At 45.3% G+C, this 27139-nt stretch overlaps 1 protein-coding gene across 4 annotated transcripts in view; it reads left to right on the forward strand.

Annotated features, from left to right (window-relative positions):
- DHDDS (dehydrodolichyl diphosphate synthase subunit) overlaps positions 1 to 27139 on the forward strand; it is a 31573-nt gene that overhangs the window by 765 nt on the left and 3669 nt on the right. For 3 of the 4 annotated variants that reach the window (XM_059376752.1, XM_059376755.1, XM_059376754.1), the window contains exons 3-8: positions 2222 to 2338; positions 5186 to 5328; positions 8841 to 8957; positions 9888 to 9989; positions 18355 to 18469; positions 20665 to 20772. In XM_059376752.1, coding sequence (XP_059232735.1) covers positions 2222 to 2338; positions 5186 to 5328; positions 8841 to 8957; positions 9888 to 9989; positions 18355 to 18469; positions 20665 to 20772 — 702 coding nt within the window. Of the gene's footprint in view, positions 1 to 2221; positions 2339 to 5185; positions 5329 to 8840; positions 8958 to 9887; positions 9990 to 18354; positions 18470 to 20664; positions 20773 to 21092; positions 21216 to 27139 lie in introns of those variants that run through there. The other variant, XM_059376756.1, reaches the window with a different exon arrangement.

Genomic DNA, 27139 nt, shown 5'->3' on the forward strand with positions numbered 1-27139 from the left:
CTTGTGTCAAAACCTGTTATTAAAATTGAGTAACACATGACGTTAAGTGGAATTTAATAATGGAACCAATGGGGCGGCTCAGGTCATGATCTCAGGGTCCTGGGATCGAGTCCCACATCGAACTCTCTGCTCAGCAGGGGGCCTGCTTCCCTTCCTCTATCTCTGCCTGCCTCTCTGCCTACTTGTGATCTCTCTCTGTCAAATAAATAAATAAAATTCTTAAAAAAAAATAATAAAATAATGGAACCAATGAGTGTTTGAATTGCAAGGTAACTTCCAGGTCTACATCTGGCAGATTATTGTCCTAACGTTCACACTTTTAGGAACCCCAGGACCTCCCAATATCATTGAGTAACCTAGACCATTAGGTCTTCCTTATAAGGAGCTGAAATTTGTTAACTTGGAACTTTAATCTACTTTTCCTTGCACTGTTCTCTGGATTTAGATAGAATAATCATTCCTTGATGTTGCAGTAGAGCATAACGGTTAAGAGTTTGGACTCTAGAGACAAACAGAATGGAAGTCTTGGTTTATCATTTACTAACCTATGTGACTTCATGTGGTTGTTTTGAGGATGAGATGAAACATAGACTGAAAACAGCACAGTGTCTAGCGTTTTTTTTTTATTTTTTAAGATTTTATTTTATTTATTTGTCAGAGACAGAGGGAGAGAGAGTGAGTGAGCACAGGCAGACAGAGAGGCAGGCGGAGGCAGAGGGAGAAGCAGGCTCCCTGCCGAGCAAGGAGCCTGATGTGGGACTCGATCCCAGAACCCTGGGATCATGACCTGAGCTGAAGGCAGCTGCTTAACCAACTGAGCTACCCAGGCATCCCAGTGTCTAGCGGTTTTTAATGACTGCTGTTATTGGGGCTGATTTCAACTGTTTGAAGACTACAGTCATTCTATTTCCTACACCCCTTGCCCAAATTTTGCCTCCGCTTTTCTCTGAGGATCACAACAATGTTATATTTTCTGCATATAACAGGTTTGAGATTGACGCCAGGCAGCCTGGTTTTGTCTTTCAGCAATCTGTCAGGCAGTGTGTAGCAGTGAACTTATGAGTCAGCAAGCCTTGTACCCCATCCCCCCACCGCACATTCATACACAAATGCCAAGTGATCTCTGGCAGACGGGGAAATAGAAAGCATCTTCCTGGGGAACCACTGCAGTCACATGTTAGGAAGAAAAAGCTGCATGACTTGACTGGAATTTTTCTTTTTTTAAGACTACACGTGGAGAGGGGCACCTGGGTGGCTCAGTGGGTTAAGCTTCTGCCTTCGGTTCAGGTCATGATCTCAGGGACCTGGGATCAAGCCCCATATCGGGCTCTCTGCTTAGCGGGGAGCCTGCTTCCCCTTCTCTCTCTCTGCCTGCCTCTGCCTACTTGTGATCTCTCTCTCTCTCTCAAATAAATAAATAAATCTTAAAAAAAAAAAAAAAAAGACGTGGAGGACAAAAGCTGAAAATGTTGGAGATATGGGGGAAGTAGTTAGTGATGAGGTCCTTCAGTGAGGAAAATTAGGCTAAGGAGTGCATTTTTGCTGTGATGGACAACAAAAGGTTGCTCTAAGCCAGATAAAACATTTTATTGGGTCCCCAAACTGTCTTATTTGTTTGCTTTGAAATGGCTCCTGACATTTACATTTTCTTGAAAATCCCAGTGTTCAGCTTCTCATGGGTATTTAGGGGAGTAACAACATTGAGCCCCCTTTTGTGGTCGGATAGAGTAGATTGCTCTTGTCTGTGGAGGATACCCTTACCACTGGACTGTAGCTGTCAGTATCGTTCCTGTGCCTTCTAGGTGGAGACATGAAATTAAAGTGGTGGTCAAGCGCATATGGTTAAAAGATGAACTCTGGAAGCATACAGACCTCAGTTTGAATAACCACTTGGACTTTTCTTAGCAGTGTGACTTGTGCAAGTCACTTGACCTCTCTGAGCCTATTTTTTCACCTATGAAATGAAGCTAATACTATTTACTTTATAGGTTTATATGAAGCAAAAACTGAGATGAAGTATAAAAAGCCTCGTATAATACTTGGCATGTAGTAAGTGCTCAATATAAATGAATTTATATAAATAGGTAAATACCAATTTATTGAGCCAGCAGCTCAAAAATACCCAGTTCTTTCTCATAGGAGCTCTTAACATCTAAGTCAAGCCTTTCAGCCAGGGGTTTAGTGTCTTCCTGCGTGATTCATTTGTCTTCTTATTTCACAGGCAGGCCCAATGCCCAAACACATTGCCTTTATAATGGATGGAAACCGTCGCTATGCCAGGAAGTGCCAGGTAGAGCGGCAGGAAGGCCACTCACAGGGCTTCAACAAGCTGGCCGAGGTGAGTGTGGGCGGCAGCACCCAGCGGGAACAGTGTGTGGAGAATTGGACAATAGCTACAGAATCAGGCCCTGAGTTTACTGTGGAGAGTATATATATATATTTTTTAACAGCCGTTTGTTGTAGTTTGCTTGCCTGCTTAGGTCTCATATCAGCATGAACAGAAATTAAGTTATATAGTGAATCATCCCAGAAAATTAGAAATAAGAACAAAATTGACTTCTCTTACCACCTCAGTAAACCAGCAGTTTATAGTTTTCTATGCATCACCCCCGTCCTTGTAATATGTTCTAACATGACTTAGTATTTGTGAAATTACACATGTATTTTTAGTTACCTTATTTTATGGGGTATTTTGGCAAGTCTTTTTCCAAGGTTGATATGTAGCTTTTCTAACTATATGTTTTAATGCCTATAGAATATTTTATTTCCAGGTTCTGACGTAATTTGTTTAGCTGCTCGACTATTATCCAATCTTATAAATAGTTCCATTTTAGAATAAATTCTTGGATGTAACATTTCTGGAGCAAAGGTAGGGTGACTGCCTATCCTGGTTTGACTGAGGCCTTTTAGTGCTTAAACTGGGAAGAGTGCCAGACAGCCTGGATCATCACTGGAAGCAAAGGCCAAGGGGATTTTATGCTTTTAATGCATGTTGCAAATTGGAAAACATTAAATTTAACAATAAGAACAGAATGTGGTCTGTCATTGTGAAGCTAACTTTAAGAAGGATGGAAATTCGGTCTGGACAGCCTTCAGCTTCCCAGCACAAGACCATGGCCTGATGCCAGGGCAGTGATACTTTTTGCCTTGAGTGAGTGGATGTGGGACTCACTTGAACACTGTGAGGAGGTCTTTAGGTTTGTTGACCTCAGCTTCTCTTCTGTGACTAAGTAAAAGGCAGTTTTGCCCAGTGCTTGGGAGCTTAAGCTCTGGAATCACTCACAACTTGTGGGCACCCCTGCTCTACCACTTCCTGACCCTGTGACCTGCAGCAAGTTAGACAGCTTCCCTTTACCTCCATTTCTTCATCAGTAAAATGAGGACAGTAATAATCTCTACTTTCGGAGATTTTGCAAGGATGAAATAAGATGGCACTATGAAGAGTGTGTGGCAACGGTTTTGGCATAAAGTGCTCAGAAAGTTGGCGTTGTTACCATTCGCCGCTATAAAGACTGGTCAGTGGTAGGTTCCACCCCAGCTGTGCCGGCCAAAAGGTGGCTTCCCTGTCATCTGTGGAGCCTGAGTCTGTTCAAGTGTCAGTTTCTCACTGTAGTTTTCCCCAGGTGGCAATGAACTGGGTTGTGTGTATGTCTGTTAAGGGATTAGAAAGGCAGCTCACTTCAGCCTTGTTTCTTTAGGTTCAGTTCTGATTGAATGTCTTCCGTTCCTTACCCTTAACCTCCAGGCTCCCTGTCTCAACACTGTTAGTCTCAGCTCCAGTTAGTTCTCTGCCTTTAGTGGTTCTGGGTTAGAGCACCCCCAAAGGTTCATTTATTTATTTATTTATTTGTTGAAAAGATTTTATTTATTTATTTGACAGAGATCACAAGTAGGCAGAGAGGCAGGCAGAAAGAGAGGAGGAAGCAGGCTCCCTGCTGAGCAGAGAACCCGATACAGGGCTTGATCCCAGGACCCTGGGATCATGACCCAAGCCGAAGACAGAGGCTTTAACCCACTGAGCCACCCAGATTCCCCAAGGACTGGGTTTAAATATGAGTTTCACTTCTCTTTTCGAGGTATAATTTCATACGGGGAAATGCATTTTGTTTTGACCGTTGCATTTACCTGTCTAATCCATACCCCTGTCAAGATAAAGAACATTCCCATCTCTCCAGAAAGTTCCCTTGTGCCCCTCCTCTCCCAGTCAAACCCTGTCCCATGTCCTCTTCCCCTCTTGAGGCAACCACTATTCTGATTTCTATCACTAGAGGTTAGTTTTTGCTGTTCTAGAACCTTATATAAAGGATTCATACAATGGAGTTGTAGCCTTCTGACACATTTCTTCCACTGTCCAAGCCTGTTTTTCTCCTCTATAAAGTAGACTTGAAGTCAGCAGCGCCATTCTCAAGAGGTTTTTCAGAGAATGGAATGAAATAATATATGTGAAAACCCTTTCTAGATTTAATGCTACACAGCTGTGTACTCGATGCCTTTATTCTTATAACTCATCAGCCTCTCAATCTGACAGGAAAAATGAGCTTATGTCGAGAGTAATAATTCCTTGTGTGTGGGTTTCTTTGTTTTTTGAGATTTTATTTATTTATTAGAGAAAGGGGGAGAATAATCAGGGGGCAGGGAGCAGAGGAAGAGGGACAAGCAGACTTCTCACTGAGGGTGTTGCCTGGTGTGGGGCTCATTCCCAGGACTCTAAAATCATGACCTGAGCTGAGGTCAGATGCTTAACTGACTGAGCCACCCAGGTGCCCCTAATACCTTGTGTTTTATATTGTCCTTCAGCCACCTTGTGAGTGATGGACGGTGCTCCTGTTTTACAGATAAGGAGAGTTAGGCCCATAGAAGTTAAATGATTTGCCTACCCTCACACAGCAAGTGCACGTTGGATTTGGGGACTGGAACCCAGATCTTGACTCTTGTCGGTAAAGGGTTCTTTCTAATAAACCACAGTTTACTCATTAAGTTCACATTTTTCAGTTTCTCAAGTGGTGGCTTTCTGCTTACTTGGTTTGTTATTCTGACAGAAACACTGGGGTTATCCTAGCTTTACTGGGTTTGGGGAGGAGAAAAGTCTGCCTCTCGCCTCCAGTGCGGAGTGGGAGCGGAGGCATCCCGTAATTTGCCTCCCTGCTCTTCCTCGTACCCTAGCTCCTTGCCTTCTCCCTCTCAGACCCTGCGCTGGTGTTTGAACCTGGGCATCCTAGAGGTGACGGTCTACGCATTCAGCATTGAGAACTTCAAACGCTCCAAGAGTGAGGTAGACGGGCTAATGGATCTGGCCCGTCAGAAGTTCGGCCGCTTGATGGAAGAACAGTAAGATTTTATCGGAGTGGGGAGTGTGCTCGGACCATAACCCTCACCCCTCTTATCTCAGGCTTATTTAAGGAACTCTAAACCCTTTTAATGTTAGTCAGATCTCTGATGGCATCAATGCAAGCTAGTCCCCCCCCCCTTTTTTTTAAAGTAGGTGTTTATCTGATGATACAGAGATATTTCACAGAATTCAAGACAAGTGTAACCAGCCTCAAGCAAAACTGAAACCAGGAATTGAAATCCATTAGCTAGGGCCTCTTCCTACTCTCTGAACTCCGCCTTTGACCGCTTCACGAGAGCAGCCCAGAATTAACTAAAGCCGTTAATTAATAGCCCACTTTACATTTCTACCCCACAACCAATAAACTATGATCAGGGGAGTAGCATCAGAGAAATGTTGGAAAAGTCCTTTTCTGCCATGTAATCATCCTAAAACATTACTATACTGCCCTATATATTCTCTTGGAAGGGACAGAATAATGTGTATGAGGCCTTTATGGGGAAGACTCAGTACTGTTCTTTGCTGTCACTAAGTTTAAACTAACTTAGGGAGCAAGGCTGGAAAGGGATAAAGAGGAAGTTTGATGGAGATGATTTGCTTCAAAGTGTGGAAACTTCCCCAGCCAGGACTGCTCCAGTCTTTATTACAACACTTTTCTGTGCAGCTCTTCCCTGTACCAGGACCCAGGGGGATGAGAGAACAGAGAGCCTAGAGCATTCATGGAGCTGGGCCTAGAACAATTTTGTTATTTCTTTTTTTTTTTTTTTTAAAGATTTTTATTATATTTATTTATTTGACAGAGAGAGAGAGAGATCACAAGTAGGTAGAGAGGCAGAGGGAGAGAGGGAGGCAGGCTCCCTGCTGAGCAGAGAGCCTGATGTGGGGCTCTATCCCAGGACCCTGAGATCATGATCTGAGCCGAAGGCAGAGGGTTAACCCACTGAGCCACCCAGGTGACCCAATTTTGTCATTTCTGTTCCAGGGTGGATTTTGGGTTGGGGAAGGTAGTCAGGGGTAGGTCCATAATAGGATAACAAGACTTGGCCACAGACCTAGCTTCCTGGTCCCCAACAGAGCCCGTGTGGCTCAGAGTTCCCACCCAAGGGCTGGGTTTGGAGGCATTGGGGGCACTTCCCAGGTATTCAAATTCTTCTGTACGTCACATGTACAGAAATTCTTCTGATCACACTGTGTGCCAGGCCCTAAGCCTGGCATGTATTTTCATTTAATATTCACATTATCCTATGAGAGAGAGATTATTATTACCTAGTTGTAGAGAGGAGAAGAATGAAAACCAGAAAAGTTTAGGTGTGTCTCCTGGGTCACACTGCTATCAGACAGGCAGAGGCAAGACAGACAAGACCTTTCCAACTCTAGAGCTGAGCTGTTGTCTGCTACACTGCTCCAAAAGACAGGAGGTAATCTCACAGTTCCTGAGAGATCAAAATGCATGGCAGTATAGGTGCCTCTGAGATTGCGCTAATCAGTCAGCAGGAGAGAAAATGGTCTTAAGTTCTAAAGTCCTGGACAGAACAAGAAGAAATGTTTTCAGTGGTTTTCCAGCAATGTGCAGTAGACCCTCAGAGTTCTGAGGAGTGGGTGTGCAAAAAGCCAGAGGGAAGGGGGCACAGGGTGCTGGTTGACATTTACCTATTTTATATATTAGGCTTCTGGTTTTTTGGTGTGTTTTTTGTTTGTTTTTTTAAGATTTCATTTATTTATTTAACAGAATGAGAAAGAACACAAGCAGGGGGAGTGGCAGGCAGAGGAAAAGGGAGAAGCAGACTCTCGGCTGAGCAGGGAGCCCTATTCGGGGCTTGATCTCAGGGCACTGAGATCATGACCTGAGCTGAAGGCAGGCACTTAACTAGCTGAGCCACCCAGGTGCCCCTGGGGTTCTGTTTAATGTGTGACTTAAAGAATGAGTTCTTTAATGAGTTCACGGGACTAGTTCAGTTTCATCAGTTGGGAGACAGCCCTAGTGGATAGAAGCACAAGGCATGCCCATGGTGTGGAAACCTCCCCAGTTAGCTTATGGCAGAACCAGGTTGGGAACCTGGGTCTCCTGGCTCCTTGCCAGGGCTTTTGCCTCTCCTTCCCTGTAGACCTCACTCAAGTAACCCGACTGTTGTCTGAGAGTAAACACTTACAGGTACATCCTCTCCCTCAACACAGGCCAGTGTGGAGAGTAGGACAGGGATGGTTATTACCCCAGTTCACAGGGTATGGGAAACTGAGGCTGAGAGAGGCTGTTATACAAGGTCATCCAGTAAGGGCTGCCTCTAGGATTTGAATCTAGCTCTTTTCATTCTGGTTTTGCCTTGATCCCGAGTATTCATTTGTCTACTGTAGCAGCTTCGGTGGATTCATGAAAACAGGTGGCTAGATCTTGCTTCACTCTGGAAACAGAGTGATGCAGGTTATGGAGTGGACCCGCTATGGATGCGGCCTTGCACTCTGGACCAGGGATCTCAAGGACCTGCCCGCCCTACGGAATCTTCTTGTTACTAAGTTCCCATTTAACAAACATTTGTCATTCAGTTTTTCCATAGTGTCCCCAGGTGAAGGGAGCTGGTTGGGTTACAGAATTCATGCCCGCTGTGCAGAGTTTGGGAATAACTTACGGAGGCAGCAAGATACCATGATCCAAAAGGACAGGCCCAGGAACCAGGCTCCCTAGGTTCAGCTTTCCACTCACCACCTGTCTGATGTTGAGTAAATTACCTAGCCTCCCTGTGCTTCAGTTTCCTCGTCTATAAAAGAGTAATGATAATACTGTCCCCCTTAAAGGCTGGTGTAAGGATAGAACGTACTGATGCGTATAAAGCACTTAGACCAGTGTCTGGCACTTAGTAAACATAAAATTAATCTGAGGGGGCGCTTGGTGGCTCAATGGGTTGGTCTCAGGGTACTGGGATCAGCCCCGCGTCGGGCTCTCTGCTCGGCAGGGAGCCTGCTTCCCTCTCTCTCTCTGCTGCTCTGCCTACTTGTGATCACTCTCTCTCTGTCAGGTGGCTAAATAAAATCTTAAAAATATATAAAATTAAATTAAATTAATCTGAGATGTTGCTGTTATTAACATCTTTTATCAGAAGGTACAGAAGTAACGAACAGTATAGCTCCTGCCCTTGAGTTCATTCCCTTGTCAGAACGGGACAGGATATATAAAATGTAACTTGCCGAGAAGGACACTTGAAGCGGTGTGATGTGTGGTAAAGAATTCGGGTTCGGGTTCTTAAATCAGGCAGACCTGGCTTTCGGTTCTGATACTGCCCTTAATGGCCGGCTGACCTTGGGCCGTGTCTGCCTGCCTGTCTGAGTGTCTGTCTCCTGCAGTAGAATGAGGAATGTGGCAGACTCCGGTCAGAGTCATTGAGGGGATGCGGTGACACAGTGCACCTGGGACAGTGCCTGACACACAGGGCAGCACTTAGGAACTGGCAGTTGAGTGTAAGCAGTTCTCCAGGTCCATGGACTCTCTGTCCCAACCCTGCCTCCTTTTCCTGATCAGGGAGAAACTGCAGAAGCATGGGGTGTGTATCCGGGTCCTGGGCGATCTGCATTTATTGCCCTTGGATCTCCAGGAGCTGATTGCACAGGCGGTGCAGGCCACCAAGAACTATAACAAGTAAGTGTTCCCATTTCCCCGGAGCATCCCAGAGTGGTCTCTGACTCCCTGCTAGCTTGAGGGAGACATGCTGGGCTTTCTTGGTATGCATTTGGTACAAGAGGCCAGGAGGGGTTGGGAATGCTTAGAGACCTCTTCCGTCTGCAGGGCGGGCTAGAGATGGTTTTTACTACCTCGTCAAATGTGTGCGAACATACACATAGAGTGTTTCATCCTCTTCCTCCACTATGCGCCTACCCTCCGTGATGCATACATATACATAGGTTACATATGCACATATATGTAATAATCATTATTATTAGTTTTTTACTTAATGGGCTAGGGTCGAAATGAGCATTATAGGGTGGATAAGCTATGGATGTGGCCTTGAGCTCTGGATCAGAGTACTCTAGGACCTGTCTGATACCCCGTATTATAATATATTTTGTTTCTGTCTATGGTATATCTCTGTCTCTGAAGGCAGATCCTTCAAGAAAATCTTTCTCTGTCCCACTCCTTTAACCCATGGAGAGGCTGATATTGGGAGGTCATGCAGATGCAGAGGTGACCAGAGTTCAGTAATCATATTTCATGAGGTGTGCCTTTGGAATATAATATGTGTTTGGCAGTGGACTGGATTGCATCAAATTTCCTTCCTGTTCTACTTTGCTTGTACTAGTATCACAGTGAATTCACGTCCTCTGAAAGCTGGTTGGCAGCAGGAGAGAGGGTTAGGGGCAAAAGGGTCATTTAGTGTGTGTCTTATTACAAAATTAATAACATGTTTATTCTAAGAAAAGTTGGAAAACGCAGAGAATTCATGATCTCACCTTTCAGAGATATCCACGATTCACATTTGGGGTGTGTGTGTGTTCTTCTGGGGAAGCAGTACTCTACAGACAGTGACTTAGTCCCTTCCTCTGGTAAATTATTCTCTTCTTCCCTTCTCAGGTGTTTCCTGAATGTCTGCTTTGCTTACACATCCCGTCACGAGATCAGCAATGCTGTGAGAGAGATGGCCTGGGGAGTGGAGCAGGGCCTGCTGGAACCCAGGTATCCCTGCTTGTTTAACATGATCACCGGTAGGGAAGCCAGGCTTGCCCCTCCTAAGCCATGTCCTTGGGCTGGAAGTCAAATGAGAGATGCATGTAGACAGAGTGAGGGCGTGACCACCCCCCCCACCCCCCCGCAACAGAGCTTAGGATAGGCTTACTGTAGCCTACTTCAGAATTTCTGTGTTCACCACAACTCAGGAAGCACCAGAGAAAATGGCGTAGCAGGTAGCAAAGCTGTGGCATTCACTAAAAAATGATGTCCTGGGCGCCTGGGTGGCTCAGTGGGTTAAGCCGCTGCCTTCGGCTCAGGTCATGATCTCAGGGTCCTGGGATCGAGTCCCGCATCGGGCTCTCTGCTCAGCAGGGCGCCTGCTTCCCTCTCTCTCTCTCTGCCTGCCTCTCCATCTACTTGTGATTTCTCTCTGTCAAATAAATAAATAAAATCTTTAAAAAAAAAAAAAAAATGATGTCCTTACACCTGAAACTAATATAACACTCATGTTAACTATATTGGAATTAATTTTTTTTTAAGGTTTTATTTTTAAGTAAGTCTGCACCTAACTTGGGGCTTGAAGTCATGACCCCGAGATCAAGAGTCTGGTGCTCCACTGACCGAGCCAGCCAGGTGCCTCTGGAATTCATTTTTTTTTTTTTTTTAATTTTTAAAATTTATGTATTTAAGATAGAGAATGAGGGCGCCTGGGTGGCTCAGTGGGTTAAGCCGCTGCCTTCGGCTCAGGTCATGATCTCAGAGTCCTGGGATCGAGTCCCGCATCGGGCTCTCTGCTCAGCGGAGAGCCTGCTTCCCTCTCTCTCTCTCTGCCTGCCTCTCCATCTACTTGTGATTTCTCTCTGTCAAATAAATAAATAAAAATATTAAAAAAAAAAAAAAAAAAAAAGATAGAGAATGAGCAGGAGGGAGGGGCAGAGGGAGAAGGAGAGGCAGATCCCCCAACTGAGAAAGGAGCCCAACACTGGGCCTCTTCCCAGGACCGCCAGATCACAACCTAAGCCGAAAGCAGATGCCTCACCGACTGAGCCATCCAGATGGCTTAAAATTCACAAATTTTTTTAAAAAGATGGCCTCCAGGGCACTTGGGTGGCTCAGTAGGTTGAGTGTCTGACTTTGTCTTAGGTCATGATCTCGGGGTCCTGGGATCAAGCTCCCATATCAGGCTCCCTGCTCAGCAGGGAGTCTGCTTCTCCCTCTCCCTCTTGCTCATGTGTACTATCTCTGCCTCTCTCAAATAAAATCTTAAAAAAAAAAAAAAAAGAAAAGAAAAGATGTCCTCCATGGGGCATGGGGCTCTTGATCTCGGAGGTTGTGAGTTTATGCCCCCACATTGGGTGTAGGGATTACTTTAAAAGCAAAATCTTTTGGGACTCCTGGGTGGCTCAGTTGGTTGGACGACTGCCTTCGGCTCAGGTCATGATCCCAGAGTACTGGGATCGAGTCCCGCATCGGCCTCCCAGCTCCACGGGGAGTCTGCTTCTCTCTCTGACCTTCTCCTCGCTCATGTTCTCTCTCACTGTCTCTCTCTCAAATAAATAAATAAAATCTTAAAAAAAAAAAGTTATAAAAAAAGCAAAATCTTTAAAAAAATAAATAAATAAAATCTTAAAAGAAAAAAAAAAAGGATGTCTTTCTGGCCCTTTGGCAGTGTTTGCCCTCGAATGATTTCTCAGGAATGCAGCTTGTGCTGGGTTTAGTCCTTTAGGTCTCTCATTTTACAGTTTCATGCAAAATTCAGGTATTTTCCAAAAAGACAATTATTCATTCCAAGCAGCATGTGGAGTCCCAACTATTAGAGCTTGAAAGATTTTGGAAGCCATCTAGCCTCTCAGTCCCGTCATGTTATTGTTAGTGTAACATTTAGTAATATTATTAATCAGCTAATAATAGCAAGAGTAAAATAACAGCAAAAATAACACAGGCGATGTGTTATGTTCTGTATTTTACTTAGTCCTTGATCTCATGTGTGAGAGGTTCAGGTGTTTTCTCCATTTTATAGATGAGAAAACGGAGCTGAGCGTTGAACGGCTTTCCCCAGACCATTCTGCTAGTGAGCGCCAGAGCTGACTCATCACTAGAGCTGTCTGATTTCAGAGTACCTGTCCTTTTCCTCTGTCACCTGGACCTTGGGACTCAGGAATTTGTCTGATTCCTTTCTTGGGTATAATTGATTTATCTGCAAAATTAAATTAACGATTAGAAAGTTGCTCAGTGAGAGTGGAATTAGATAAGCAGAAAAGGAGACTGTTTTTAAGGCTGTTCTGTAAATCCTTTTCCTCTCCAACAGCTGGGTGGTTTTCTGTGCCACATAGCTCATTCAGTCAGTCAGTCATTTATTCACTCAACAAACATTTTAAAAATGCCACATAAATGTAGGCCAAGCATGTTGTACAGAGTGGGTACAGTGGCAAAAATAAAAGTATGTATGTCCTGTGCTCAGGGAGCTCTGGTAAAGGAAACAGGCCATAATCAATATTATACACATTGACATACAATTATAATGGTGACCAATGTTATAAAAGCATCAGTGCATGGTACAAGAATTTAGAGTAAGAGGAATAGACCTGGTAGGGAAGGCTTTGCTAGGGAAATGATAAGTGGCCAGAGAAGGAAGGAAAAGCAGTACCCGAGGAAAGAGGCAGTAGTAGTGTGAGGAGGTTGTCGGTAACAGAAAGGTTGTTGGGATAATTCAGGTAGGGATTACCTGGAATGGAGCTTGCATGGTGGTGGTGGTGGAGGAAGAAGTCAAGTAGACCGCATCGAGTGTTATGAAGTAGATAAAATTGAGAGGCCTTCATGGGCCAGGTCTGGAAAAAAAATGTGGTATGTGAGACTCCAGGGTTTTTGACTTCCGAAACAGTGCACAGCGGTGCCCTTCCCTGTGCTAGGGATCTCCGAGGGAGGATCCAGTTTGAGAAAGAAGGTCAGCAGTTTGATTTGGGATAAACTGTAGATGTTGAACGTAGATGTCGGAGTCTGGAATGAGAGAGGGGGAGGGCCAAGGATGGAGTTTTGAGAAACTCTGAGTTGTGCTGGCTGGGTAGAGGAGAAGAAGCCTTAAGGGATAAAAAGGATGAACAACCAGAAAGGCAGGAAGAAAACCAGGCAGTCGGTATTACGGAAGCCAAGAGAAGAGGGACTTTGCTGGTGCAGGGTGGGAGGAAGGGGGCATTGGTGGGAGCAACAGTGTCGAATGCTCTAGAGAGGTCAATTAAGCTATGGATTGAAAGTGAACTGTTGGGGGGGGGGGGGGGGCGCCTGGGTGGCTCAGTGGGTTGGGCCGCTGCCTTTGGCTCGGGTCATGATCTCAGGGTCCTGGGATCGAGTCCCACATCGGGCTTTCTGCTCAGCAGGGAGCCTGCTTCTCTCTCTCTCTCTCTCTCTCTCTCTGCCAGCCTCTCTACCTACCTGTGATCTCTCTCTGTCAAATAAATAAAATCTTTAAAAAAATAAATAAAAGACTTTAAAAAAAAAAAAAAAAAGAAAGATGAAAATTTAGGTCTTCCAGGATCAGCAACACTCCTGGTAACACTTTGATTTTTAGGATGTCTTTGTAGGTCTTACTGTTTGCTTAGATATGTGTGTGTGAGTTTAATCAACTGAGTGGATTTTTCCCATCAAGTTGGTGACAATGTCTGTTACCTGTATTTACGTTCTAGGTTGTTTGCAAGTACATTGTCAAAAACTTTTTTAGCCTGTAAGCTCCTCACATTCAGAAAACCAATATGTATTTGTTTCTGAGATCTGTTTCCAATGATCCATTCACTCATTTATTCAAACTTGTATCAGGTCTTTCTCTGTCCCAAGAAGTTGCCATGCTAGAAGGGCAAGAACACAGAGTTGAAGGTTTCATGGGGTTTGCCCTCAGGCAGCTCCGAGTCTGGTTCATGTACACACATAAGTCACCCGTGCCGCTGGGTCACGCTAATGGATGCGTAGGGCACAAGCTGATGTGATGAAAGCAGTGATGAGTTGTGGTTCAAAGTTCAGCCAGTCATCTTTTTATTTTATTTTATTTATTTTTTAAGATTTTCTTTATTTTTGACACAGAGAGAGAGCAAGCAGAAGCAGGGAGAATGGCAGGCAGGGGAGAAGCAGTCTCCCTGATGAGCAAGGAGCCTGATGTGGGGCTCCATCCCAGGATACTGGGATCATGACCTGAGCCAAAGGCAGCCACTTAATCGACTGAGCCACCCAAGCGCCCCCAGAGTCGTCTTTTTAAAACACAAATCCAGTAATGACATAAATATTTATAACAAAAGAAATCACACTGTGAACACATTACAACCTGTGTTATGCTTTTGTTCACTTGATGTTGTAATATGAGCACTTTTCTATGCCTCATATTTTTCATCTTTTGTCTCACTATTTCTAATGGCTGCAGAATGTGTCTTGCTTTAATTGACTTAATCATTCAAGTTGTTGGTTATGTAGGTTGTTTCTAATTTGTCCTTACTACAAATAATGCTACAAGGAAGTTTATAAACTTAACTCTTATCAGGATTTTGCTTTGTTACCTCAGGATCTGGGTGTGTCCATTTCATCTTATTCTTGCCAAACAGAATTGTAAACTACTCTGGTTTTGTAGGTGAAAGCTGGTATTTCACTTTTTTTAACAGAAATTACTTCTGGGCACCTGACTGGCTGAGTCGGTAGAGTATGAAACTCTTGATCTTGGGGTTATGGTTTCAGCCCCAGATTGGGTGAGAGATTACTTTAAAAAAAAAAAAAAAAGAAGAAGAACATTATTTCTTTAAAGTCTTCATGTAGACAGCTAATGCCAAGTAATGATGAATTTTTGTTGGCCATAGCACAGGTGTTCTATTTTCATTTTGTTGATTTTATCTCCTCCTGCCCCCTTAGAGTTACCTCATTTTCAGTTAAGAATTCTGCCCACTGCTTGAAGTAGATGGAGCAAACCTTTTGCAGACACATTTGAAACTCAGAGAGATTAAGTGGGGATCTGAAGTCACACAGTAAAGTGGTGGGATTGGAAATAACATTTCTTCTTTATTTACATAATACTTTATAGTTACTTCCTGAGGTACACTCAGATCTGTTATTTCACTTGTTTTTGTTTTTTTAGGGTTGGGGGCAGAGGGAGAGAGAGATCTCCACGCCAGCAGGGAGCCCAACACAGGGCCAAGTTCACAACCCTGAGATTATGACCTGAGCTGAAATCAAGAGTTGGATACTTTTTTTTTTTAAAGATTTTATTTATTTGCCAGAGATAGAGAGAGTACACACAAGTAGGCAGAAAGGCAGGCAGAGACAGCGAGAGAGGCAGGCAGAGACAGTGAGAGAAGCAGGCTCCCTGCTGAGCAAAGAGCCAGATGTGGGACTTGATTCCAGGACCCTGGGATCATGACCTGAGCCGAAGGCAGCGGCTTAACCAACTGAGCCACCCAGGCGTACCAGATAATTTTTTTTTTAAGGTTTTATTTATTTGACACAGAGAAAGAGCATACAAGTAAACAGAGTAGCAGGCAGAAAGAGGGAGAAGCGGGCTTTCCACTGAGCAGGGGACCCAATGTGGGACTCAATCCTAGGATCCTAGGATCATGACCCGAACCGAAGGCAGTTGCTTAACCAACTGAGCCATCCAGGTGCCCCAAGAGTTGGATACTTAATCAACTGAGCCATCCAGGTGCCCCTGTTACTTGATTTGATTTGACCCTCAATGCAACCTATAAATAGATAGGACAAATGTTCCCATTTCAAAGAAAAGAGAACTGAGAAATTAGATTTATTATACAGGGCCTCAGATTTCTTAGAGAATTAAGACCATGCAGCTAAGACGAGACTATCAGATTTTTAGGGAAATTCTTCTTGCAGTTCATAAGTGAAAACTCCCTCTGTGATTTGCAGAAAGAGGTCCCAAAGGAACACAGATGGTAAATGTAGTCTCATTTTAAATACTCAGCCCAGGGCTGCCTGGGTGGCTCAGTCAGTTGAGTGTCCAACTCTTGATTTCAGCTAATATCGTGATCTTAGGGTTGTGAGATGGAGCCCCAAGCTGGGTTCTGTGCTCAGCAGGGAGTCTGCTTGAGATTCTCTCCCTCTCCCGGTGCCCCTCCCCCAGCTTGTGCTCCCTCTCTCTTCTCTCTCTTTCAAATAAATAAATAAATCTTACCGGGTGGGGAGATGGGGGTTGGGAAAAAGACAGCCCAGATCCCTGCTTTTTTAACTGTGCTCCTTAAAGAATGTTCCCACGAAGAAATTTTATCTTCTAGATCCTCCCGAGATGCAAGTCTTACCACTTACAGATTCCAAATTCTGCCTCTTGGTGCTTGGTAGGACAGGTAATCAGTGTTCTTAGAACCAGCGGACTAGCCTTGCAGATAGCTTCTTTTCACGGACAGGCGTGTTTTACTTCCGATAAATGGGAGCAGTCCCCATTCTTCTTCCATTCCGTCTCCTTTCTAAATGTCTGTCTATTTGAGAAAGTAGCTCTTAACAGGGGCTGATCATTTTGCTGTTTTTTAAAATCTTAAGGAACATGGATTTTTTTGCAGTGTTTCAAGATCCTCATGACTTAGAAGTTTTTAAAAGTGCTGTTCAGCGGCACCTGGATGGCTCAGTCATTCAAGCAGCTGGCTCTTGATTTCAGCTCAGGTCATGATCTTGGGGTCCTGGGATGGAGCCCTAGGTCAAGCTCTGCGCTCACCAGGGAGTCTGCTTGAGATTCTCTCTCCCCCTTTCCTGCTACCCCGCCCTGCACACACACATACACCTCACGCCCTCTCTCTCTCAAATAATAAATCTTTTTAAAAAATGTTCTAAAATAAAAAATTATTTTATTTATTTATTCATGAGAAACAGAAAGAGAGAGAGGCAGAGGGAGAAGCAGGCTTCCTGCAGAGCAGGGAGCCTGATGCAGGACTCGATCCCGGGGTACCGGGATCATGACCTGAGTTGAAGGCAGACGCTTATTCAACTGAGCCACCCAGGTGCTCCTAAAAAATGTTCTTTATAGTACATTCAAACAGTAACAGAAGTACGTAAAGTAAAAAAGAGATAGTCTTTCCTTCCAAAAGTAATCACCATTGAGAGTATGGTGTTTATGTCTTTCTAAACTTTGTTCTTTCTTTATTTTTCATTTTTATTTTTAAAATTTGTATTTATTTACTTCTTTTTGGAAGAGGGAGAGAGAGCATGCACATGAGGGGAAGGGCAGAGGGAGAAGCGGACCCCCCCCCCACTGAGCAGCGAGCCCGATGTAGGGCTCGATCCCAGGACCCTGGGATCATTACATGAACCAAAGGCAAATGTTTAACCAACTGAGCCACCCAGATGCCCTTGTACTCTATTTCTTCTTTTCCCTTTTTTTTTTTTTTTTTAGAGGGAGTTGTTGGGCAGAGGAAGAAGGCAAGTGAGAATCTTAAGCAGGCTTAACCATGCCCATTGTGGAGCCCAAAATGGGACTTGATCTCATGACCCTGAGATCATGACCTGAGCCAAAATCAAGAGTTGGACGCTTAACTGACTGAGCCACCCAGGCGCCTCTGCACTGTATATTTTCTGAAGCTTGTTTTTTCATTTAATGTTAGCTCTGATCTTTCCCAGTCAGTGCATTTAAATTTATCTTTATTGAAATAGTTGCATTAGTGTTGTATCAAATTGCAGGGTCAGATGTGTACATCTTATTTTACTTATTTTAAGATTTGATTTAGGGGTGCCTGGGTGGCTCAGTATGTTAAAGCCTCTGCCAGGGTCCTGGGATTGAGCCCCACGTCGGGCTCTCTGCTCAGTGGGGAGTCTGCTTCTGCCTCTCTCTCTGCCTACTTGTGATCTCTGTCTGTCAAATAAATAAATAAAATCTTTTAAAAAAAAAAAGATTTTATTTATTTGAGAGAGAGAGTGTGTGTATGTATGCAGATGAGCAGGGGAGGGACAGAGGGAGAGGGAGTGGGGGAAGCATATTCCTTGCTGAGCTCAGAGTCCAATTCGGAGCTCCCATCGGAGGACCCTGAGATCATGGCCTGAGCTGAAGTTAGACTCTTCACTGACTGAGCCTCCCATGTGCCCTGGATGTATGCACTGTAGAAAATAAGGTGTTTTAAGTGAAGGACACATTCTAGTGGGTGCGTCTGGTTTTAGGCCTGCAGTGAAATGACTTTGGGCAAGTTATTTATCTTCTCTGAGCCCGTTTCCTTATGTATAAAATGAGGATTGAAATACTTCCTGTAGTTGTGAGGACAAAATCATACATTCATTTAAATGTTTAGGACCTCTGCCTATATTGGCTCGTGGTGTTTTAAGAATTGGGAAGCCTGACGTAGGAGTTCACCATGAGAATAAGCCGAAAAGAGATGTGTGCTTACCCTTGTCTCTTCCCCACTCACCTTAGTGATGTCTCTGAGTCTCTGCTCGATAAGTGCCTCTATACCAACCACTCTCCGCACCCTGACATCTTGATACGGACTTCTGGGGAAGTGAGGCTCAGCGACTTCTTGCTGTGGCAGGTAAGCAGTTTGCAACCACGGTGGTTGTGTTTGTGTCAGCCTGAAAACTGCGATCGCACCCGCAGGATGGATGTGGCAGGGCTCCTCCCCACTCGCAGCCACGCTGGCACCGGAGAACAGGGGTGGGGGTTGGGGGGGGCAGGAATCTGGAGAAATGTATCTAGGCTGTGCCTGGTCACATTGCTGTCCTTCCTCTTCTGTCCCTGGCTCTGCCAGCCTGGGTAGTTCTTGCTCTCGGAAGGGCCTAGAGGAAAATCAAGGCTATCCAGCTGTGGTGAAAACTTCACTTGTGCCCCTGTTCAAAGCACTGGCCTTCTATCTTGGGTTCCTGAGCCTAAGCTGCTGCCCTGGTAATCTGCCAGCTACTACTCCAGCCCCTGTGGGCTAGAACCTGGCCTTGCAGTCACAGGTCTGTTTCCTTTGGAGAAAGCAGCTGTGTCTATGCAAGCACAGTCCACAGGGATAGATACTATATGTAGACTCTTAGGGGCCTGCTGTTGCCTTTTAGCTCAGTTAACCCTGTGGTCCCCTGAAAGCTCGTAGCCAGATGAGTTTGCTTTTGCTTGAAAATCTCCCATCATCTGTTAACTTGGCCCCTAAGAAACACATGACCATTCAAGGAGAGGTTGGAGAGACTCCGCTTTGTAGCAAGTTCCAGAAATTTTGATGGACCATAGTCTTAAAAGATTTAGCTACTGAAGATACTTTTGGTCTTTGGCTATATTGAAAGAAATAATGTGCAGGTTATGGTTTGGTGGTCAGCTCTGTGGGTCAGATCATGTCCGAAAAGTTTACTTCCGCGCACTGAGTTTTATTTTCTTTTTTAAAGATTGTATTTATTTATTTGACAGACATAGATCTCAAGTAGGCAGAGAGGCAGGCAGAGAGAGAGGAGGAAGCAGGCTCCCCGCTGAGCCAAAAGCCGGATGCAGGGCTTGATCCCAGGACCCCAGGACTATTACCTGCGCCGAAGGCAGAGGCTTTAACCCACTGAGCCACCCAGGTGCCCCTGGGCACTGAGTTTTAAAAGACTGCATTGGCAAACTGGAGGACTTAGCAGAAGTGGCCAACCCAGATAGCAAGGAATCTGGAACTCATGCCATGTAAGGAATGAGTGAAGGATAATGGTCTGAAAAAGGGAGGCACGGAGACAGTTCATTCTCTGAGAAAGAAATACTGAGTTCCTCCTTTGTGTGTTGGGCATATGGCAATGACCAAGTCAGAGATAATCCCTGCCGCCTTCAAAATGTGTCATTTGTAGGCAAAGGCAAACTGAACAAGTCATGACAACCTTGGGGACAAATAACAGGCAGCTCTAATCTTGCCTTCAAATATTTGAAAGAATGTCATTTTGAAGAAGAAACAGACTTGTTCCAGAGCAAAGGCCTGAGACTTTGGTAGAAGTTCCGGGGAAGGTGTCATTGGTTTAGCAGAACAAGCTATCGGATAACTAAAGTCAGCCCTCTTGAGGCACTGAATTCCTCCTCACTATTGAAGGTATCAAGCGATGGCTGTCGAGAATGTTCCAGAAGGAACTCTTACATTAGTGATTATTATTAGGGTTCACCCAGCTCTGTAGTGTGACTGCTTTGTGTACATTATCATGTTTAATTTTTATCATACCTTAAAAACCAGGTGCTCCTGTCAGCCAGTTTTATAGTTGAGGAGACCAAGTCCCAGAGAGGTTAAGTAACTTGCCTCAGGTCACATGGATGATAAATGGTGGAGCCAGGATCCAAGGCAGGTAGTCTGGCCCCAGAGCCCAAGCTCTTCACCACTGTGCCCTGCTCTGCTCCTTAAAAATAACAGCCCCGGCTACCATTTGTTCATTGCTGACTTTTATCAGACAACATGTCTCCCAGATGACATCTAAGGGCCAAGAGCCAATAACATAATCCAGATGTTATTTCATAGTCCTAAAATTGGCTCTTAGAAAAATCCTGGTGGGAATGTTGATCTAGTCTTGCTGTAGTTCTGCCTCGCTGCACACAGGTGCCTCAGATGACCCCACCCTATGAGCAAGGCACTTTGGGGCTGGCAACAGCGGTAGCTGCAGCTCAGGGCGCCCGCCTGGGCCCTCTCAGCTCTGGGCCGCTGGGTCAAGCTCAGCCTGTTCCTTTGGAAGCCTGAACCAGGAGTATGTTCTAGCAACATGCTACTAAACTATCCTGTCTTCTTTCCACCTGCTTTCCCAGACTTCCCACTCCTGCTTGGTGTTCCAACCCGTTCTGTGGCCAGAATACGCATTCTGGAACCTCTGTGAGGCCATCCTGCAGTACCAGATGAACCACAGCATGCTCCAGGTAAGAAAGAGTTCAGGGCTGGTCTGACCGGATGTGATGGAAGAAGAGGTTAGCATCGACTGACCGCCTACTACTTACACGAGGCACTTGCTAATAAGCATGTTAATGAATATAGTAGCTACTCCTTGTTTACTATATATCAGGCGCTGTGAACATTTTATAGGTACTAGCTCATTTAATGCTCCCAAGATCCCAATGGCCTAGGTATCATCTGCCCCACTTGTTTAAGTGAATACAGCAAAATTCTTTTGTTAAGGATGTATAACCAATAAGAGATAGAACTGGGATTCAAGTTACATGTCTATAATCTCTTTGCACAGAAACACAGGAGACTTCTCAGAGAGACTGGCTATTCCCTCACGGTATTAATCTAGTAAAAGATCGTAAAAGTGAAAGTATGCAAAATTCAAGCCTCTTCCAGAAGGGATTAAGAACAAAGTAGCACTGTCTTTCTATTATATAAAATATGTTCTGCCAACATTTGAAGTTCTTTCAGTTTTGATCACCACATCTGGAAACAGGTTTTAATAGGAGGCAGAGTCACCTGCATCTGATTAGAAAATTCTTGATAATAAGGGTAGTGTGCGTGGTCGTTAGTACGTTAGATGTATTCCGGTATGTTTCTGTATTTAACCCTTCCAGCAATCCCCCAGGTTTGGTATCTGCGTTTTCCAAATCTGGAAACAGAGGGGCAGAATCACTGTCTCAACGCCACAGGCTTTTAAACCCAAAGCTGCTGCTGCGGTTTCTTGAGTCTAGAAAGACAATGACCAGAAGGAAATAATAATTTAACTCAGGCCTTCTTAATCCTCTTGGAGAATCTGATGGAAACCATAGACCATCTCCCTAGAAAAATTGCACAGATCATTCTAACACGTGGCATTTTGCATAGAATTGTACTCATCACCGAAAAGATGTCAGGGGTTTACATAACCCCTGGAATCTGTCTGTGAATCCCAAGTCCAGAACTCCTGGAAAAAGTCCGTCAAATCATGAAGCTTTGGTCCTGTGCTTCATCATTAGAATATGAAGAATTGAAAGAGGGAGTTTTGCTCAAGTGAAAGGAAAAACGGCAGAGTCTCAACTATCCACCATCAGTGAGGAATTAATATCATATTTTTCCACATGACCAAAGCTCCTTTAAGAACCTGAGTTTTTTTTCTATCCCTTTTTGCTGGAAAACTTAACAAAAATGTGTCTTGTACATAATCATCGACACCTGCTATATACCAGGCACTTGCTAATGATGATGATGGTAACTGCCATCTTAAAGCTCTTCACTGGACAGTGATGCCTGTGGAGGGTGGGACTGTTTGCCCTAAGCTAGATGGCCCCCAAATAGCTTTGGGATTTCGTGTATATTTCCGTACAGCCTCCGTGGCATTTTCTACCACCATCAGTGGCTAATTTCGACAGCATCCCTCCTCCTCTTCCTATTTACTGTTTAAAATCGGCTATAGGCTAGGAAACCAAGTCAGTTGGGCTTGCTAGAAAGAGGTCTGTAGGGACGCCTGGGTGGCTCAGTTGGTTGGACGACTGCCTTCGGCTCAGGTCATGATCCCGGAGTCCCGGGATCGAGTCCCGCATCAGGCTCCCAGCTCCATGGGAAGTCTGCTTCGCTCTCTGACCTTCTCCTAGCTCATGCTCTCTCTCACTGTTTCTCTCTCAAATAAATAAATAAAATCTTTAAAAAAAAAAAAAAAAAAAAAAAAAAAGAAAGAGGTCTGTAAAGTGAGAATAAACTGGCTCTGAAGCCCAGAGAATGTTGGTGTGTGAGCTTTGGTGCATGGATACTCTTATCTCGGATTTGGCTGCTCGGAAGCCCTTTATAGTCATTTCAGGTTTCTTTCTTTCTTTCTTTCTTTCTTTTTAAAGATTTTGTTTATTTATTTGACAGAGATCTCAAGTAGGCAGAGAGGCAGGCAGAGAGAGAGAGGGAAGCAGGCTCCCTGCTGAGCAGAGAGCCCGATGCGGGGCTCGATCCCAGGACCCTGGGATCATGACCTGAGCCGAAGGCAGAGGCTTGAACCCACTGAGCCACCCAGGCGCCCCTCATTTCAGGTTTCTCAGGCGCTTTCCTACCTGGCTGTCAGAGGACTTACTTTGATTCGTTGCACAAACAATACCAACTATGAGTCAAGGATTATATTAAGCATAAGATTCCTACCTTCGTGGAGCTTATCGTCTTCCTTGAGATAGTTAATAAACAAGTATATAAGAAAATTTCAGATTGTAATAAGGCAGTGAAGGAAACAGAGTGATATGCTATAAAGTAATGAAGGAACTAAGAGGTACTAAACAGAGCAGTCAAGGAAGGCCTTTCCGTGGAAGTGGTTTTTAAGCCATGACACAAAAGATGAGAAGCAGCCAGATGTGTGAAAATCTGGCGATAAAGAATTATTCCCTACAAGAGGAGCAGTAGTGCAAGGACACTGAGGTTGTCAAGTCTGGATCTTGGAAGAACGTGCAAAGAGGCCTTCGTGTACAAAGAAGGGAGTGAGATGAAGCTGGGTGTGAGTTAGGCCTTTGATTATATAGGACCTTATGAGCCATGGTGACATAGCTGAAGAATTTTGATCAGAGGAATGACAGGATCTGATTTATTGTGCAACAATCATTCAGGATTTTTGCGCGGGGGGCAGCAGTCAGGGGGACCAAACTCCTACAGTGGTCCAGGTGAAAGGATGTGCCGCAAGGTTGGGGGGTGGCTGTAGCGAGGGGGAAGGCTGAGTGGACCGAGATGGGGAAAAATAAAATTTAAAACAGAAACAAATGAAAGTTAATAATACAACCCCTAGAGTAAAGAGTTAGTTCAGGTTATCTGAACATAGTTCTCGGACTATATATCTTTAGTGAGATGGACTAGAATACAAACTGAAAGGAAACTTAACCATTACTCAAGAGGTTCCCATTACGGGTAATGCTGATGATGTAATTTTGAAACTCATGGATCTCGGAGGATAAAACAAAGTGAGTACAAATATTAATGTTACTAGGAATCCAGACATGTAGGTTTTGGCCTAGATGGTTGGGAGGATGGTTCTGCTATTTCCTGGGGTGAGGGGGGAACGTGTTTGAGGACAAGTGTTAAAAGTCCCATCCTGTACCTGGGAACCCTAACTGCAGACATTTACTGAGTTCTTACCACATGTCAGACATCCTTTACATGGATTCTTTATAGTGCTAGAAGGTCAATATCATGGTTATTGCCACCATTTTTAAAGTGAGGAAACCAAAGTTAAAACAGAGATGTTGACTGTCCTGAACGCTTTTTCAGGGAGCCCCTTGGGGATCCTGGCCAGGCTCTATCTACCCAGGAGTCCTCAAAGCTCTGTTTCTAGAAATCTCAGCACCTTAGCAGAAGCATTAAAGTAGATTCCAGACTAACAACATCCTCACCAGTCTGGCCTCAGAGCAGAAAGCTGGTCTTTCCAGGGTCTTCCTTTTATGTACCCTGTCTCATGACCAAACTAGACTCTTTATGGTTCCTTGTTTGGGATCCTGCCTTTCAGTTTCCAACCTCCACATCTGTGTTCCCATCCCATTTCCCAACTTCCCATTGTTAAAATCTGAGCTGCTCTATCTCTAAGCCCCACACAGTGTGTCTCTGTTCCTATAGGAAGCCAGGGCAAAGGCCAGGGAGGTGACTTCTAGAGTAGCTCATTGGGCTGATCGTCCCTGGTGCAGGCTAAGTGAAGCAGGGACTCAGCCACAAGTTGTTTGGGGCTAGACCTTGGTATCTGAAGGGGCCCTGGCAGTCTTCAGGTGATCACCCATCAGCTGTGGAAAATGGGGGCTGGTTAAAGGAGGAAGTATTGACTCAGATGCAGTAGGACAAAGGGAACATCAGCAGGGGAGGGATGGGTGGCAGTGCAGAGCCACTGAGCCTCGGTTACAAGCTGCAGGGATGGAGGTCCATGAGGGGTCACGGACAGATGTGAACAGTAAGTGTTTGGTCCATCTCATCTGTAAGAGTGGTGTCATAGAAGATACGTGTTCCCACCACACTCCCTTTGATGCACTTGTTAGAGATTAAACATGGGCCTGGATCAGTCGACTGTTTTATTTCTACTTTATTCTTCAGGTAGTTGCTGTCTTCTCCTTAGGAAAAGTTAAAAGCTTGAACTGTTGTCTCAGACATCCCTGACTTTGCATCATGGCGCCGCCTGCTAATCCTGCCATTCTGTGACTGGCAGTGACTTTACCCGGCACAGTATCATTTTTCTCATCCGTAAAATGAGAGGAGTGGCGTCAGTAAGAATGCCTGCTTGGGGCGTCTGGGTAGCTCCATGGGTCCAGGGTCCAGCTCTTGATTTTGGCCCAGGTCTTGACCTCAGGGTCGTGAGTTCAAGCCCTGCACTGGGATCTGCGCTGGGCATGGAGCCCACTTTAAAACAAAAAAGAAGGCCTGCCTCAGGTTTGTGCTAGGGTGCAGTAAGCTGATATAGCAAAAGTGCCGAGAGCCCTGCTGGAACAGAGTTTGTCTTAAGAGAATGGTGACCAGTATCGTTTCCCATCTGTGTCTCTGAGCCCTTCATCAGAGTTCTCCTGGCTCCAGAAAAGCCGTAGGCTCGGAGCACCCTTCTCGTCCTGTCCCGGTATAGTTCCTTAGGCAAGGAGACCCTGGGTACTTCAGTACGTGGTGTTTCTGGCAGGGGTAGCTGTCTAGGCAGCCCTCCAGAATGCATCCCCTGTCCCTGGCACACTGGCTGTCGCAAATGGGGGCTTCTGGGAGGACTTGTCCCTGGCTCATGAATGTTTTGTGACCAAGTGCCCACAGCCTCTCTGCAGGCCCAGACAGTGTAGCCGAGGACTGGAGGATTTATGTTCTGGAGGGGCTGTTACATCTTGCTCCCTAATTCTGCTGAGGAGAGAACAAGAGCAGAGAGCCTTAATGCTCAGGAGAGGTCTGGATGAATAGGTCAGAGCCCCATTTCTCCAAGCAAGCTCCGTGGAGCCCTTGCACCAGGATGGCATAAGGTCTGTACAAAAAGTCTCTAAGGAAATTATTAATACCCCCACACCTGATTGGGTGTTCCACAGGGACAGTAGACAGTATGGTCAGGGAGAGAGAGATTGACTGCTAGGACTTCCTTGAGCCTGGATTGTCTGAGGCGGAGTGCCTGAGAAGATTTCGAACACGTCTGATACATGGCAGTAGATCCAGACTATGTAGAGGCCGGACAGACGGCATTTATATGCACTGATGCCCCACACCGCCCCTACCCAGTGCAGCTTTTCCAGAGATACATTGCCCATCAATCTCTCAAGAAGCTGCCTTAGTGGAGAAACCAGTGGAACTTCTGCCTGCTGTGACCTAGACCATGTCCCTCCCCACCCCAGCCTCAATGTCTTTGTACAATGGGGAGCTGGGCAGAGGGTCTCAAGGAGCTCCCCTGGCTCTGTCATCCTAACAGTAAATCTGATTCCTGGCAGTTAGGGGCCGCGCTCTTCCTTGACTGCAGCCTTCCTGTCCGGCACTCGGTCTGGGGGTGCCATCAGAAGAAGCCTGAGCCTCACACAGTGACTAAGCAGCTCCATGTTTCCTACCTCTGTGGCTTGGTGCTCCCCTCCTTTCTGTCCTACCAGAACATACCTACTTAGCTCTGGCCACAAGCAGCGGTGAGGGAAGAGCAGCTGACTGTGACTAGCCAGCTGCCATGTCGGCTCCCAGTGGCTTGGTGCTCCTCTCCTTTCTGTCCTACCAGAACATACCTACTTAGCTCTGGCCACAAGCAGCGGTGAGGGAAGAGCAGCTGACTGTGACTAGCCAGCTGCCATGTCGGCTCCCAGTTTCTCATTTTTCCTTTAAGCCACCCATTGTGCAGAGGACTCACTTTGGCCTGGTCAAGCTCTTCAGTCAGTTCTGTGTGTCTTTGCCATTATTCCCACTCCCTGGTACTCTCCTCCTCCCATATACCCCACCTTTATCCAAATCCGCCCCGTTGGTTAAAGACCAGCTCATATTCTGCCTGTCCACGAGGCGTCACTGTTCCTTGACCTTCATCAGCAACAATGTCTCTCTTCTCTGAGCTATTTGACCTTTTCTCTTGCCTCTCTGCCTTGTATTATGGGACTTTGTGTTTAGATCCATGTCCTAATTGGCCCACAAGCACATGGATTGCTGAGACGATATCCTGTACATCATAGTAAGGTCCTGTACGCAAAACCCAGGGTTCCTCCCAACCAAGGCCAGGAAGAATCCCTTCCAGCAAGATGGAGGGCCTTCACAGCAACTTCTCAAACCCTTCTGGTCTTTGTAACTCCATGTGTAAGCTCATCACCCTAGCAGAAGAGTGCCCTTGAATGCCTGGGTTTGTACAGGAGCCTAGGGAGGGATTTCCCAGATTTTCCATTTGTCATCTTT

This window comes from Mustela nigripes, chromosome 14, assembly GCF_022355385.1.
Source record: "Mustela nigripes isolate SB6536 chromosome 14, MUSNIG.SB6536, whole genome shotgun sequence".
NCBI classification, from domain to species: domain Eukaryota; kingdom Metazoa; phylum Chordata; class Mammalia; order Carnivora; family Mustelidae; genus Mustela; species Mustela nigripes.